At 40.1% G+C, this 17,726-nt stretch overlaps 1 protein-coding gene across 6 annotated transcripts in view; it reads right to left on the bottom strand.

Annotated features, from left to right (window-relative positions):
* DMD (dystrophin) overlaps positions 1-17,726 on the bottom strand; it is a 3,436,004-nt gene that overhangs the window by 719,520 nt on the left and 2,698,758 nt on the right. For all 6 annotated transcript variants that reach the window (XM_077482558.1, XM_077482560.1, XM_077482557.1 and 3 more), the window contains one exon: positions 6,947-7,093. In XM_077482558.1, coding sequence (XP_077338684.1) covers positions 6,947-7,093 — 147 coding nt within the window. The remainder of the gene's footprint in view (positions 1-6,946; positions 7,094-17,726) is intronic.

The raw sequence follows: 17,726 nt of genomic DNA, 5'->3' as shown, positions 1-17,726 counted from the left end.
TCCCAACCACGACACTACCTGCCTGGAGTTTGCATATTCTCCCTGTGCCTGCATGGGTTTCCTCCAGGTACTCCGGTTTCCTCCCACAATTCAAAGACATGCAGGTAGGTTAATTGGCTTCTGTCCAAAATTGGCCATAGTATATGAATGGGGACCTTGGATTGTGGGCTCCTTGAGGGTAGGGACCAATGTGAGTGTGCAATGTACAGGGATAGGGACAATTGTAGACACTCACTCAGGTTGAACTGAAGGGACTGGTGTCTTTATTCAACCTTACTAACTATGAATCTTTAACAAACCTTATACCAGTATATCTCTTAATTTCCCCAAAAATTGGACAAATTGTTAATTATCCATTAAGGGGTCATCTTGAGGTATTCGTATTGTCCTGACATTATTGTTTGATATATTTTATATTTTCATATGTGTTATTTCTGTTTCATGATGGGTATAACATACCAGCAAAAGAAAACTCTCTTTGCCTAAAAAAAGATAAAAAAAACAAATTTGAATATAGCGTTTCGCACAACATAATTGGTAGTCAAACTATCACAGCACTGAAAGATAAAAAAAATCATGGCCTGGAATATGCTGTTATTGATGTGGTAAAGCCAAAATGATATAATATATAATTATATATTTTTTTTGTTTGTTTGCGTAACATCCAGAGTCATCCAACTAACTTTCTGTGAGTCCCAGCTGTTATTGACACACTCCTTAAAGAGGAAGTAAACCCTAATGGGTTTACATCCTCTGTCTTTCCCTGCAAAGGCAAAGCATAATGGGCTACTATGCATGGCATAGTAGCCCATTATGTGTCACTTACCTGATACAGGAGCCTGCGATGTGCCCAATTTCCTCGCCGGCTGGAAACACCCATCTTCCTTCCGGGGGCACGAACTTCAGCTCTGTGACTGCCCATGGGAGCCGCCAGTCACGGCATGTCCTTTAATGAAAACAGCATGCCGTGACCCTTCTAAAGTGCGCGAATACATCGGCGCATGCGCAGAAGGAATCCTCGTACGGGGAATTGTAAATGTAGGTCCCGTGCAGTATATCACAAGACCAGCCAGAAGAGCAGTGCCCTCTGGTTAAACTAAACTATATAATATATAAATATCGACTTTTCCTTCATCTACTATTAAATAATAGCTGAAGGAATATTTATGAGCAATATATTTTGAAACAATATAAGATCTGGTAGGTATGGAAAGCAATGCTGAAGCAGCTATGTTCTACTCACTCTCCCCATGCTCCAATGCTGACTTGTGTTAATATGGCTATTTTATAGACATGTGCGATTCGTTTCGTACGAATCTCAAATTCGTACTAATTTCTCAAAATTCGTACGTTCGGGAGGATCCGAAATACGAATTGCCGTGCGTCCGAATTCTGTACGGAATACAAACTTTTGTTTACGAATTCCGGATCTCAGTCATTATGCTTATTATGACTTGCAGAAGACTTCTGTGATAGAAGTCAATGTAAATTGCCTGAAGACATCAGTGAAGGACTTTCATCTTCTCTGGGCAGGCTGCCAAGAAAAGAACAAAATGATACAATGTTTCTTCTTCAATGGGCTGAACTCCGTGTGTAGAAGTTTTCAGTTTAACCATTTAAAGACTAAATCTTTTCTGACACTTGTTGCTTACAAGTAAAAATCCAGTATTTTCTGCTAGAAAATCACTCAGAAGCCCCAAAAATTATATATATTTTTTTAGCAGAGACCCTAGGGAATAAAATAGTGGTTGTTGCAATATTTTATGTGACACAGTATTTGCGCAGAGGTCTTTCAAACGCAAGTTAGCCCTTTATCACGGTGCAGGTGTCATTGCTGTATGTCACGCTGCTAATGTCAGTGCTCCCTAGAGGTCCACGGAAAAAAAAGGGGCTAACTTGCATTTGAAAGACCGCTGCGCAAATACTGCATCACAAAAAATATTGCAACAACCGCTATTTTATTCCCTAGGGTCTCTGCTAAAAATATATATATAATTTTTGGGGCTTCTGAGTGATTTTCTAGCAGAAAATACTGGATTTTTACTTGTAAGCAACAAGTGTCAGAAAAGATTTAGTCTTTAAATGATTAAACTGAGAACTTCTACACGGAGTTCAGCCCATTGAAGAAGAAACATTGTATCATTTTGTTCTTTTGTTGGCAGCCTGCCCAGAGAGGATGAAAATCCTTCACTGATGTCTTCAGGCAACTTACATTGACTTCTATCACAGAAGTCTTCTGCAAGTCATAATAAGCATAATGAGCAATGTTTTTGCCTTTAAATTCATCGTGAAGAACCTTTGTACACGTTAACTACAATTCGTATTTCGTACGAAACAGAACGGAATTACGGACACGAAATACGAAGTACGAATTAATTTTATTACGAATTGAAACGGAACAGAACGAAAAGAATTTATTGACGGCGCCCATGTCTACTATTTTAGTGATTTTTTTATAGCATAATTATATGGAATAATGCATTTTAGTTACCATGTATTGTTTTTAGAAGCTGTGCTTCCTCTATTCATATGCTAATTGACACATTTGACTGGTTTCATAGAGACCAGCAGAACAGGATGTGATGTTAACAGGAAATGGGGGAGTGTGGAAAAAGGACTTTAACATAGCCATGTGCTGAACACAAAGGAAGTACTTGTTTTTGGGACTCCTGAACTTGGGCTAGTTTGGCCTTTGTCCTAAACATAAAAAGCAAGGAGGAGTTTTGGAAGAGATCCTGTATAGAAGAAAGAGGACTTTATATAACCAGGAAGAACCCGGGGATGATGTTAAATCTACAACCCAAGTTATGTAACAGTTTCGTTTATCCCTATCAAATACATTGACCATGCTCATTTGCTAGTAAGGATAGAAATTTGTGCATGTGTATACTGTATGCATATCTCTATAAGTCGTGTATGGTTTTTCTAAAATTTTAAGTAGTTTGTATGTACAGCATTCTTGTTTAGTGAAGCACATAATATACTATACAGGTTTTTATGCTTCCTTGATTTACTGCAATGTGACCTAAAAGATACAAAGCAAAACAGCTTTCATGTCCTCCTCCAAAGCTGGTTATCTTCTGGGTTATATAACATACCAATATAGAGTTAGAATCTAGAGCTGTTATGCTGTTATGCAAACCCCTACGGCTGTTTCAGTGCACACGGCAGTGAGGCACTAAGAAGTGATTGAACAAGAAGCCCAGTTTCTATGAAGGACTTTCAATAAGTACTTACTTACTCAAAAAATGTTGCATATTAAAACACTATTGAACTGCAGGTCACAGGTTCAATTCTAACAAAGAACACTATCTACATGGACTTTATGTTATCCATTGTTTGAATTCCTTACCTCTAGATCAGTTATTCTTGGTCAGGGATTAATTGAACTCTAGGGTTCCTCCAAAGGTAGCTAGGAGGTCCAAGAGCTGTGGTTGATTGACCTACCATCTAAAGGTGCCTGCATAGTTCTGGGACCAATGCCACATCACACATTTATTCACTGAATAAACATAACTATCACTTTGTGCATTGTATGGAGTCCCTTTTTAAAGCAGTTCACAGGCGAGAATTATGGAAGAATGGTCAATAAATGACTTTAAAAATACATTAGTAATGTTGTATTAATTTCAGAAGGGAGAAAAAGATAGAAAGCCAGTTGGGTTGGTAGATGAGAACACATGCTATTTTGACTCCAGACTGATTATACTTTTTGTTATCTGTAAATGAATTTAACATGGATTAAAGCATACCTAGGGCAATATAGCATAGATTGTCATCTAATCTTAGCTTAGAGTTTAAATTTACTTCTGTTGTTTTTTTCTATAAGATGTAGCTTTTGCATTCATCAATGTATTATACAATGTACACCAATTTATTATTCAATGTGATGTAGTAACAACTAAGGAATGCAAATAAAAAAAAATGTAATACATTCTATTACTGAAATAAATATGTGGTGTAGTTGCCTGGTTATACTGAACCAACGTCTTCATTACTTTTTCAGTGACTAATTTGAAACAAGAATTCCTATCATGACATTAATAACAAATCACAATGTACAGGAACAATATAATTGTTCTAAAAAGCTCTATTTTTTTCATTAAAAATGAGTCCACACGGCAAGGAAAATAAAGGCTAATGCACAACAACCAGGATTTACATTACATAATAGCAACAACCCTGGGCCAACATCATAGATTAATAAATTAATACTGACTTTGATGCCCGAACAATTATTGTGTGTGTAAGGTAATAAATACCTACAGTATATTAATTACATTGATGCTGGTGTGGTAACCTTTGCATTACTGCATTGCACAGTAACACGCATAACATGCATTGGTGCGATGTGGTGCTATTAATTCTTAATGGCACCCCAAAACCCCTTCTCAGCTCACTTGACAGATGGTAACACCCGAGCATGTGCTGAGGCATGCTAAATCACCAAAAAGTGTTGCAGGTCTTTTTATCAGTGCATCACCAGCCTATTTTAATGAAATGGCTGCATTAATGCAACATGCAATAACTTGCATGTGTTAATGCGATGCGCCAATGTGAATGGGCCCTTACACATTAGTTACACATTAGTTAGCATGCATACACCTAATATGAAAAATAAAATTGGAGGTTATGTCTACTTTGGCTAAAAGTATTAAAAGCAGAGATTAATCAACAGAGATGTAAATTATAAACATACATCAGGTTAAACCTTACTATCTATGTACATGTTTGTGGGCAGAAGCAATGTCATTAATCAATTACATACATGGTAACATACATTAAAGAAAATGAAGGCAGACAAGACGGCAGATCTTTGAGACATCTAGTATGCCCAGACTACCAATTAACAAGTCAGACACTTTCTAGGAACATTGATGTTCTTGAATGTATAGTAAGTCTCTGTTGTGTTTTCTGACAATAACCAACAACAGCCTTACATGATCTCTGCAGTATGTAGATTCTAGTGAACCAAAGTTATGCTGAAACTGCAATATTTTTTTTCTAAAGGCTCATTTTTTATTGAGTACTAACAGCACAAATTAACAACACTCTATGAGACTGTACAATGAAAAGCATATGCTGTAATAGCAGACATACCAGTATCTTGTATATACCTTCCCTATGCTCCCCTCTCACTCTATTAAGCCACCAAACATGAAGAAACATGCAAAAAATTGTGGTACTTCAGCCCAATAGGAAAATGGGTTGATGCATTTGAGAATGGCCTAAATAGAGAAAGAGCTCATAGAAATCTTTCCATCCCACTTCCCCAGTCCTTATAACATACTTGATTTGCAGCACAGCCTCTGATTTTCTCTGTCTTCCACTGTTCATCTGACATTAAAAGGTACTGACAAATACAGAAAGAGGAGCAGGCAAAGCGGGCAAGTCAAATATGCTGCTCCTCAGCAGATGCAGGACGAGAGAATGTCACCAGCACACCATGGATTTCCAGAACAGGTACAAAGCTTTATTCAGTAACCACATCACCATAGCAAAAGGAATGTTTTGGCGCCTCGGAGAAACCCTTCATTGGGTATTAGATCTCGCTCTGATTATCTTCGCTAGGCACTGCAGCATTCATTTAAACACCCACACAGCCATTTTTCAGGAAAGTGTGCGTTGGGAATAGCATTAAAACCAAAATACCCCACGCTTGGAAAAAAGCATATGTATAAAAAAATGTATATAAACTTGTATATGCATGTTCCCACACTTAAAAAAATGTATGCTATCAAAAAGTGCAACGCGACAGTGGGAATAACTATAGAAAGGAAAAAAAAAAAACAGTATAAAACAATCGATGAAAAGCCCATAATTAAATAAAGTAAAAAAATAACTTAAATCAAATCAAACCCACCACCTATCACTGCAGCCTCTTACTTAACAAATTGGCTTATGCTAAGGTAAGGTCTATCAAGCTTTCCCAGACACTGGGTAATTATTATGTAGTATGCTTCCAAGCAGCCTCTGGCAAATCATCTATCTATCCTGGGACTCAGGATTAGCCCATATAGCAAGTGGGAAAAAACTTAAAAACTCTCATGGTGTAGTAAGTAAAAACCAAATATTATAATAAGCAGAAAAAGGATGAAAAGCTCCTTACAAAGCAGGTGCACTATAAACTCCAGTACACAAGATAAATCACCGCTTTTAATATAAAAACACATTTCATCCTTAAGAATAAACTTCTATGGAAACAGCATGTAAGATGGCCGTTATTGGACTTCTGGGTGTGATGATGTCATAAAGCTCTGCCTCCTGGTTTGATACTTTTTTTTTTTTTCCTTTTAAGTTATTCACACTGTTGTACCGCATGCTGGGAATGGTATGTTGGGATCAGCAGATGTTGTATCACACACCAGAGTGACTTTTAATGCTCATTGACAAATATTTGTAGAAATTATTTTGGTAGTCTAACATAGTACTATGTGAGTCATAACAGTATGATTGTTCATTCTTTCAGTGTAAATGTTCTTTTGATATCCCGCCTTTCAGACAGACTACTAATAACCTTGATAATAACAATATATGAATCTCTAATCGATTCACACTCACACTTTAAAAAACATATTTCTCTGTTCAAAGAAAATTAAGGTTTGCATGAGAATACTAAAACCATGGAACATTCTATAATACAGGGAACTAATTATGAAGGAAGAAACAACAAAAGACAACCACCTACTGCTTTGCCTCTCATGATGGACTGAAAGCACATTTTTCTTTTATAATTAATAATAGTTTTACAATATACAATATCAATTTCTGTTATTTCTCTGAATCCATATAAATCCCTGGCCATTTTAATTATACCTTAAATTGCACTTCAAATCTGGATCTAATAGTCTATGATTCGTTTGCATGACTAAATACAAGGGACAATAGCAAACAAAATATAACAGCAGCAATTTGCTTTAAAAACGGTAATTCAAGAAATGTTTACCTGCAGGAGCTTCCATCTTGTGTTCAACTCCTCCAGATGACTGAGGTTATATGGTGACAGCTGGATATCAGTTGCAGTGAACTGGTGTGCAAGATCATTTACTTGATTTACATTATTTTTAATTGGTGCTATTTCTGCTCGGAAGGCCTGAGTAAAGAATATACACCAAAATAAGAATCAGAACAACAGTCAAAATATTTTTTTTCATGCATAGTAAACAGCATTACAGAAAGGTAGGTCAGATATAGAAGGAGATATTATTTGCTTTATTTAAAGTCACACTACAAAAAATGTAGACAGCATCCAGAAAGGATTTTTGTTTCAGTTTCTGGTACAGTAGTTGGGTTTTATCTTCTACAGGATAGCTCCCAGGACCCTAGAACAGCACTTCTCCCCACTGTAGCTCAAGGAAAACAGATACGTTTTGTTGTATGCTGTTCAAGTTATTTCTCCAGAAAGTCCTATAGAGAATACACTGTAATTCATAGTAACCTGCTTTTAAGTAAACTCTCCAAAAAAATGCATGAGAAAGTCTGTTTACAGTTGACTATGGAAGACTGGCTTGACTCGGCTCAGTTAATAAAGTTTCAAATATAATAAACATGGGAAGAAAATCCAGTCCTTAAGAGCACTAACATCTGGCAACAGATACTATCTATCCTGCTGACCATTTGACCTTCCTTTGAGACAAAATGACACCATCCAAAGGATTTTTTTTCAGATTCTGGTAGTTTTTCTAGTAGTTTTTCCCAGGACCCTAAAAACTGAACCCCAGCAAAGGTCAAGAAAGCCAACTTTTACATTTCAGAGAAGCCTTGGTGTCAGCTGTTGAAGTTACTTTTCTATAACTTCTTGGTAATTAGGCTCCACCTGATGCTGGCTACTGAAAAGGTATATAGTCCTTTGATAAACTAAAAAAAAGGAAAAACTTTGTTCAGCCTCCACTCCAATCCTGGTAAGAGATATTATCCCCAGCTTCAGCTAATTCACAAAAATTCAGCCCTGCCAAAAATAAGAAACCCTTCATTTGTTACCCTTAATAACCTCTACTTCATACTTCCAACTGCATATCAATATCCTGTTCCCACTAGCTGTATCTTCCCTGCATTTAATCTAGTATTCTCTTACCCTTACCAACCCCTCAGAAATCTGCCTCTGCAACTGCTCCCTCTTTCCCACCACTTTTCAGTACTATTACTACTCCCCCATCAGCTGCACAATCTGCCCATAGCTCTGCTATCACCTACAGGATTCCAGTGTTCAAACCTAAAAAGAAAGAACATTATTTTCCAACCCGTACAATTCTGCCACTGTTCACTGCTGCTTCAAATATTGTTCAGCCAGTTCCTAACTCCATGCCTGCAACTCGAGTTCAGCCTATGCTAACTGGTTCAGTCCATTTTGCCTCCACACTTATCATGCGGTCCAGTCTGCTTCCATACCCCCTGATCTGATCCATTTTGTCTCCATGCCAGACGATATGTTTATACTCTACCTACACCCCCCCTGTTCGATTCGCGACAGAACTTTCAAACATCGCAAAAGTTGTGAGCCAAACAATGAACCCCATCAAAGTCTATGGGACCTAAACTTAAAGAATCAAAAGTGCCCATTATGAAGGCTTATGTGCAAGTTATTAGGCATACAAAGGGTATGGGAGTCTGGGAACTGCCCTGAGGGACATGTATCAATTAAAATAAAGTTTCATTCAAATTCAAAGGTTGTAAAATAAATCATTTTTAAATGAGCATTAATTTAATGATGCTTAAATTGAAAAAAAGTGGCGCATCTGAAACCTGCTGCAGCAAAAATTACATTTATCAAGAAAAAAAGACATTTTCGCTGCAAGCTTTCTTTATTTTGTAAACAACAGCTTTGGGAGCCAATCTGTATGATGAGGCCACAAGTTAGTGCACTCGGAACAAGATTAGAGATGTTTTTGGATAAATTCTGATGTCTTTCTTGCAGACTATGGATAGAATTAAAAGGTGTGAACAAATTGGGCTTTGAGTGTTGGGGGTGTCTTCACACAATAACCCTATAGAGGTACTCTTGATGAAAGCAAGAATTGACCTTGCTGTACAAAATGTAAATTATATGCACCTGTCAAACATGTGCAGAAAAATTGGGTCCTTGAGTGTTAACTATGCCCATGAAACCTATACCAAAAATTGTCTTCCTGATAAAATTAACACCCACAAAGCTAGGTAGCCTAGACAGTCTTTCGCAGATTCCACATCCCAAAAACTCTTAATCGGCAACATCGGCATGAGGGGCTTGATAGCTGCTTCTGATCCAGGAATTATTTATTTTGATAAATGTCAACGGAGTCTGTAGACAGACACTCTGTTTTATCTGTCACAAAACCTCCAGCAGCATTGAATGCCCCTTCGGAAAGCATGCTGGATGCAGGGCAGCCCAGCAGCTCAATTGCATACTGGGCAAGTTCTGGCCAGTGGTCTATTCTCATGACCCAGTAACCCAGTTGATCATTTTTTTTTTTTTATTAATCTTTATTAAGTTTTTTCCATCTTTTTCCCATCCATACAAGGAATTCCCCTTAATAACTATAACAATATACAATCTTAATAAATATATATATTACAAAGTACAAAACACCCTTTTATTTAATCCCAAAAGGACCCACAAGGAGAGAGCAGCTAGTCAGGGCTGTGTTTAGCCGAGGACTATCAATCTCAGGATAAAGGGGCCCGTCTATATATCATAGCAGGGGGAACACAGGGTTGGTACTCCTCCTCCCAATCCTCCTACATTTTATGGATTATAGACCCTCCCCTCCCTATAAACTCCCCCTACAAAATTTGAATTACTTAGTAGGTTACTATATTTTCCTTTCAACCAGGGTTCCCACATTCTAATATACTCCTTGAGGTTGCGTCTCCTTACATAAGCTGCTCTCTCCTTAGGGAGAGTTTCATTTATGGCATCAATGCAATTTTTAACTTTGGGAGGCACCCTTGATTGCCATCTTATTGCTATCAGTTTCCTAGCTTGAAACATACTCCTCCAAATTGCTACCGTTATGCTCCTATTTTCCCCTTGCTCCTGCCTGTAACCCAGTAGGCATACCGCCGCTTGTTTTTTCAGCCTAATATCAAAGGTTTCTTGCAGGGTTTTAATCACTCCCTCCCAATAATGGAATAATTTGGGGCATTTCCACATCATATGTAGAAGGTCTCCCGTACCCTCACATCTTGGGCAGCAATCATCCGCTCTCTTTCCGAAATTGAGTAACCCTTTGGGAGTATAATATGCTCTATTTAGCAACATTAACTGCAATATTTTCTGTGACGGAGCAACTGATACCAGCGAGGATGCCTCTAGAATTCTCCTCCAATGATCCTGTGGTATTCCCCTATATCCCGTTCCCATTAAAATTTTACTGAATCTAATTTCCCCTCCCCGTTGGCCTGTTTGCATATTTGTCCATATATTTCTGAAATCAATCCCTTAACAACACCTAGCCGAGCTATACGCTGCAAGAGGGGGATTTGCAAGAGTTGGTTTTCTAAATTGGGCTTTCAGAGCCTGACACACCTGGAGGTAGGTATAATATGTATTTTGCGATATGTTAAATTCTCTTTTCAACACGTCAACTTTTTAAGGGTATTTCCCACGTACAATTGCTTCAATCTCTTTATTCCATGTTTTTCCCATTCCTTATTTTTTCCTATCGGGAGGATTTCCTGCAAATTACTGTTGTTCCAAATAGGGGTATATATGTTAAAACCATTATATTTCATCAGCTTTTTAACTGTTTTCCATATTTTGGTGACCATTATAATTGTTGGATTCCTATAACAAAAGGAGTCAGCCTCCAGTGTCTCTACAATTGTATCATGCAATGCTCCTGTTAAACCCAGTTGATCATTGACTGAAGAGCTATCCATGTCTGTTTTTGTCCCTAGAAAATCTTCCACCATATGATGCAGATGTTGCTGATGGGATGTGGTAGCTGGCAGCCCTGCAAGAATAATGTCTGCATAAAGCAGGCCTTGACAGGAAAGGAAGTCCTCATCTTCCTCCTGCTGCTCTGCCGCAAGTGCCCTGTCCATAATGCCACACAGAGTCTGCTCCATCAGTAACACAACAGGGATTGTCAATGATGCATGCATTGTCACAGCTCATCATCCTTGTGGCCTCCTCAAATGGTGACAGTATAATGCATGCATTCTTTATCAGCAGCCATTGGCATAGGGGAAAAAATCAGAGCATAACTTCTTGCAAATCGCTGCAAGCACACTCAGTGGCACTCACACAGCCACACTTCATTTTATTGGCATTTAATCAGCCACTTGTCTCCAGTGTCATTCATACGAGCTACTCATTATTTTCCTCTGTCTTTCTCCCTCAGATCAGTCAAGTTCAGGTGCCATCCTGTACTGGGTTGGATGTTATTTTCCAGGTAACAAAAAAAAATGCAATCATTGCATTTTCAGCGGGGCCAGTCGCACACAAAGGGCACAAAAAGGGGAGTTGAAAAAAAAATCTCTTGCCGGACTTATGTCACTCCTACTACAGGTATTCCCGGTCGACCTAGTTTGATCCTAAGTAGGAACTCACTACTAGAGTGTCAGTCAGGTGCGTAGTTCACGGGTTTCTCCATCTCATCACTCTGCAGCACCCTTGCACTATATTGTTACTTCACATACATCACTGGACATACTCTTCAGGTGTTAGTTTCTATCACATGTCTATGCATTACACGTTATGTTCAAAGGATGCCCTTCACCTCGCAGGTTGCTTAACAGTAGGCTTGCTGGCAGTGCAAGTGTTGGCAGGCCGAGCATACATCACCCACTACAGATCGTATGTAGGCCGTACCGGACTTCTTCTTGCCCCAGCAAGCTCTGGGTTTCTGGTCTTTAGGTTTGTGCTCGCCACAAACAGGCACCAGAGCTATCGGTTATCTGGCCAGTCATCTCCTGGCCCACCTCGGTCACCTTGCACTCTTCTGAGTTTTCAAAATGTTCACTCTACAACAGAACAATGTCAGCTCCTGTCTATGCCTATCATTCATTTTTCTGTACTTCTCCTTTCTCTCCAAATTTTCTCTTTACTACTCTACTCTCTATCTTACAGCTATGTCTCTTATTAAACATGAGCACCCCACCCTTTTTGTCTACTTGCCGGAGCCATGTCACAGGCTGGCAGTGAGGACCCCACACCTGCCCCTCTGTCATCCTCTGCAGGCTCAGAGTATGGCAGCGTACAGTACCTCAGGGGATGAATCATCCTCAAGCTCATTTCTGAGCTGAGACGCAGAGATATTTATTGCCACGGCCAGGAAGGCAGAGATTTTCAGGCTCCTCTTCCCGCCTCCAGCTACAGCTGGGCCCAGCACCCAGCAGGCATCCCTGCAATTCATCTTCAGGGCCATTTCCCAGCTGCATTCTTTGATCTCCTGCTTAACAGCAACAGAGTCACCCTAATGGAAGTTCGCCCACCTACAGCCCTCCATGATCCGGTCTTGGTCCTGATGACAGCTTCTCCTTCTGCAGGTACACCAGACCCTACACCTATCATCCTCCCCACTCAGCATCAGGAAGGATATACTAGATGGCAAAGACATCAATTTGGCATCTCTGCTCTGCTCATTTCATTCACATGACAACAAATCCAACACCTCAGTACATAGTTACATAGTTACATAGTTAGTAAGGTAGAATAAAGACACCAGTCCATCCAGTTCAACCTGAGTGAGTGTCTACAATTGTCTATATCCATGTACATTGCACACTGACATTGGTCCCTACTATCAAGGAGCCTCCAATTCAAGGTCCCCATTCCTATACTAGGGCCAAATTTGGACAGAAGCCAATTAACCTACCTGCATGTCTTTGGAGTGTGGGAGGAAACCGGAGTACCCGGAGGAAACCCACACAGGCACAGGGAGAACATGTAAACTCCATGCAGGTAGTGTCGTTGTTGGGATTCGAACCAGCGACCCTTTTTACTGCTAGGCGAGAGTGCTAACCACTACACCACTGTGCCACACACCACTGTGCCACCCACAGTAGTTGTCAAGTCGAATGACCCCAGGCTCAGTCGTAAACTGTCACCCACTGAGTTTGCCCTGGCCTTCAGGATGTTCAGGGACATCCTTTGTTCAGTCACCCCCAGAAGGAGGGAGGAGCTGGACTTATACCTTCATGCAGTGTTAGATCTTGCTTACAAATATGGTGGCTTAGCCTTCTATGACTTTCATCAGTCGTTCTCAGCCAAAGCAGCAGCAAGACGTGTCTAGATCAGTACAGACTGGAGTGGCACAGACACAGAACTATTCTCTCGCCACACAGCAAATTGGTGCTCTGAGGCAGCCACAAGACACCCTGTCAATTTCCCTTCTAACTCTGGTTTCAACCAGGGCCTATTAGGCCCACCACAACAGCAACAGATAGACAAGTTGGAACGGCCAGTCTTTTCAGTGGGGGGCGCAGCAATATGCAACAACTTCAACCATGGCGGGTGCTCCTTCAGCCAGTGCCACCTACTGCATATCTGTTCTTCATGCCACAAGGATCATCTAAAGTCCACATTGTCATCTGAAGCAGCTTAACAAACCCTGATTAGCCAGGTGAATGTACTTGGCTGAGCTTCTCTGCACACTCCACCCCTTCATTGGCAGTATTCCTGTTACATGGCTTCATGGCAGGATTCCACACCGGCTTCATCACCTTATCCCTCTCCACTCACGAGTGCAAGAACCTACAGTCAGTGGCCATCGATGCTCAGGCCATAGACACCCTCTTACAGACAGAGATAGATAAAGGATTCATCATCGGCCCTTTCCATCACCTTTCCAGATTTGGAGATTAAGCCCTAATGGGCTTGTCAAGAGCAAGTTCACAAATAAACTCTGCTTAGTTTACGACTTGTCTGTGCCGCATTTCTCACATATCCCTAGTTTGAACTCCCTGATCCCTTCTGAGAAATTTTCTCTCAAGTATACGTCATTCGAAATGGCCATCGTGGCCATCAAGATAGGCACCAGTGCCTGGCTATCCAAAGTGGATATCACAGATGCCTTCAAGCTCCTGCCTATCGAACCATCACTCTGGCGGTGGCACGCATGAAGTGGAGGGATTCTTACTATTTTTTCACCAAGCTGACCTTTGGCTCTAAAATCAGCCCATGGCTGTTTAATGTTTTCTCCCAGTCCCTCACTTGGATCCTATCACACCAGGCCCAGTGCCACAAGGTCATCCATTATCTCGATGACTTTCTGCTCATTGCACGGTCAGATATACCCCCGGGAGATCTAGACAGGCTAAGAGTGGTTTTCCACAATCTCAATGTGCCTGTAGCCAAACACAAAGTGGAAGGCTCGGCAAGTTCCATCACCTTCTTGGGCATCGTCCTGGACACACGGGCTATGCAGGCTAGCCTGCCTGCTGACAAACTAGCCCGTGTTAGGTTGGTCATTCACGATTTTACCCAGTCATAGGGCTGTACTAAAAGACAGCTGCAGTCCTTGGTAGGCATGCTCAATTTTGCGATGAGGATTATTCCGCAGTGGCGGTCATTCATCTCACGGCTCTTGGTATTTCTCACCCGAGTACAGGACCCCAACCAAGTCCTCAGACTAGACCCAGCAGCCGTAGTGAACTTAACTATGTGAGACGAGTTCCTCACCAACTGGAATGGCATATCCATGTTTATTCCCTCAGTATCAACCCAATTGCCACAAGTAGTCACAGATTCTGCAGCCTTCACAAGCTTTGCTGCTATTTTGGCCACCAATGCCTCACCGGTCCCTGGCCTCCAGAAATCTGCTTGATTCCTGGTTTCACTCGATCCTCATCTTTGTTTGAACTGTATCGTGGCAGCAGCCCAAGTTTGGGGCCACACGTGGACAGGTCAGACAGTACTCATCACCACAGACAACCAGGCTATGGCCGACAGCCCATACAGTGTAAAACCCTGCTGCGTGGAATTCAGAAGCAGCAGCCTGCTACCAACGTCAAAGGCTTACCCATTACAAGCACTATCTTCAGGGGCATGTCCAAAATCCTCACACATTCCCCTTTGGGCTCTTTCCCATCCTGGTCATCCAGGCGGCCATCTATGTCTTCCTACGACCTAGCGAGTTCACCTCTGGTAGTACCAGTAGTTAGGTACTGTACAGACACCTGCTGACTCGCTTCCCAAACCATTATGTCCTTCACCTTACGGTCTCCAAAACCTAACAAACCGGACCCGCCGTAGATATCAACTTCTTCGGGACCAGCAATGCCTGGTGCCCAGTATCCATCCTTGACCGCATGCTCTCTCACTTACCCAGCCAGTCTCCAGCCCGTTACTGCCTTTTCCAGTCAACCCCTTGACTGGCAGTCAGTTTATCAAACATGTTAGGTTCCTACTGCACAACTTAGGCCTAGATCCCGGGTGGTATTCTGGACATTCCTTCCGGATTGGCGCAGCCTCAGCCACATCTCAGCACAGAGTACCAGACCATGTGATCAAGAAACTAGGCAGATGGAAGTCCGCCTACTTCTCCAGATATATTCCAAACCCTCAAGTGGAGATGGCCCTAGCCTTCTCCAAGCTTGCTCAATGAGCTTAGAACCAATAAATAATCCCCTACCTGCTTATTTTTGGCCCCTTTTCTTGGCTTACCTACCAGATGACCAAAAGCCACACCTCAGGTCTATTTATGTTGTAAGTCTTGTCGCATGTTTATGTGATCCACATCTGTCTCCGTCTTAGGGCCACAACCATAAATATATATATATATATATATATATATATATATATATATATATATATATATATATATATATATATATATATATATATATATATATATATATATATATATATATATATATACACATACAGGCATACCCTACTTTTAAGTACACAATGGGATTTATTTACTAAAGCTGCAAAGTGCAAAATCAGGCTCACTTCTGCATAGAAACCAATGAGCTTCTAACTTATTCAATTAAGCTTTGGTAATAAAACCTGGAAGCTGATTGGTTTCTATGCAGAAGTGAGCCTGATTTTGCACTTTCCAGCTTTAGAAAATAAACCTCATTGTGTACTTAAAAGTGGGGCATATATATATATATATATATATATATATATATATATATATATATATATACACTGCATCCAAACATGTTTTTAAAAAAATAGGACAAAAATAATTTGAGTGCTGTAACCTGAATTCAGCACACTAAATTAAATGATAAACACATAAAAAAGTTTTGTTTCATTATCGTTTTGATGCTTGTTTTTCTTTTCTAAAGATATATTATGTTTTTTATTATCTTTTTCTAGTTCAGTTTTAGAGCATCCACCTTGTCAACAAGCTCAACACATCCCACAAATCAATTCTCATGAGGATGCGTTTTCATACGGTTACTTTTCTACAATCACTTATCTCAGTTTCACACTACTGCCCACTCACACTACTATAATTACTATAAGCCTTTGTGGATTCCCTCTGCAAAATTGTAAAATAAAAGTTTAGCTATCTATAGATGAACGCTATCATATCTATATAATTGGGAAATGCTCAATATAAACAAATATAATATTGCTAATATAACTAACAACACTTTTTTCCCCAATAACATAAAGAAGCCAATTCAATTTGCAGTAAATATAAAATAAAGCACCTTAGAAATGCATATTTTTATGAAAATTGTCAGGAAATGAAAGCTCCAAAACCTAAGCTAGTATTATGGTGTATGTACTGTCTAAAGATAAAGATAAAATATATAAACAAAAGAACAGTTTTACTTAGCACAAAATGCATATTTCTGTCCATCCAGCCCTGCCAGCCTAAATACTGCAGTTAAATAATATGATATTACAAAGGTAGATAACAAAGGTAATGTACCTCCCCACCTACAGTTGTGCTCATAAGTTTACAGAATTTATGATTTCTTGGCCATTTTTCAGAGAATATGAATGATAACACAAAACATTTTTTTCACGTATGGTTAGTGTTGAAGCCATTTAAAATCATAATCACAATATAAACTACCCAAATGACCCCGAAAGTTTACATACCCTGGTGATTTTGGCCTGATAACATGCACACAAGTTGACACAAAGGGGTTTAAAAGGCTATTAAAGGTAACCATCCTCACCTGTGATCTACTTGCTTGTAATTAGTGTGTGTGTGTATAAAAGGTCAATGAGCTTCTGGACTGCTTTCAGACTCTTACATCTTTTATCCAGGGCTGCACTGACGTTTTTGGATTCTGATTCTGAGTTTTTGGATCCTTGAGATATCCAAGAAATTGAGAATGCCAATTAGCAGTGTTCAAAGTCTAATCAAGAAGTGGAAGATGAAGGGTTCTGTTGAATCCAAACCACAGTCCAGTAGACCAACTTAAATTTCAGCCACAACTGCAAGGAAAATTGTTCAGGATGCAAAAAAAATACCCACAAATAACTTCAGGTGAAATATAGGACTCTCTGAAAGCATGTGATGTGGCTGTTTCAAGATGCACAATAAGGAGGCACTTGAAGAAAGATAGGCTGCATGGTTGAGTTGCCAGAAGAAAGCCATTACTATGCAAATGCCACAATGTATCCCGCTTACAATGCAGCGCAGAGACAAGCCTCAAACCTTCTCGCACAAAGTCATTTGAAGTGATGTGGCTTTTTGGCCACAACAATAAACACTACATTTGGAGAGGAGTCAACAAGGCCCATGATGAAATGTACGCCATTCCTACTGTGAAACACGGAGGTGGATTGCTGATGTTTTAGGATGTGTGAGCTACAAAAGCAATGAATG

The sequence above is a fragment of the Lithobates pipiens genome, unplaced genomic scaffold (genome assembly GCF_037356315.1).
Source record: "Lithobates pipiens isolate NorthernLeopardFrog02 unplaced genomic scaffold, aLitPip1_a1.2 Scaffold_16, whole genome shotgun sequence".
NCBI lineage: Eukaryota > Metazoa > Chordata > Amphibia > Anura > Ranidae > Lithobates > Lithobates pipiens.
The sequence above is the reverse complement of the archived record's forward strand: the minus strand, read 5'-3'. Positions and strand labels throughout refer to the sequence as shown.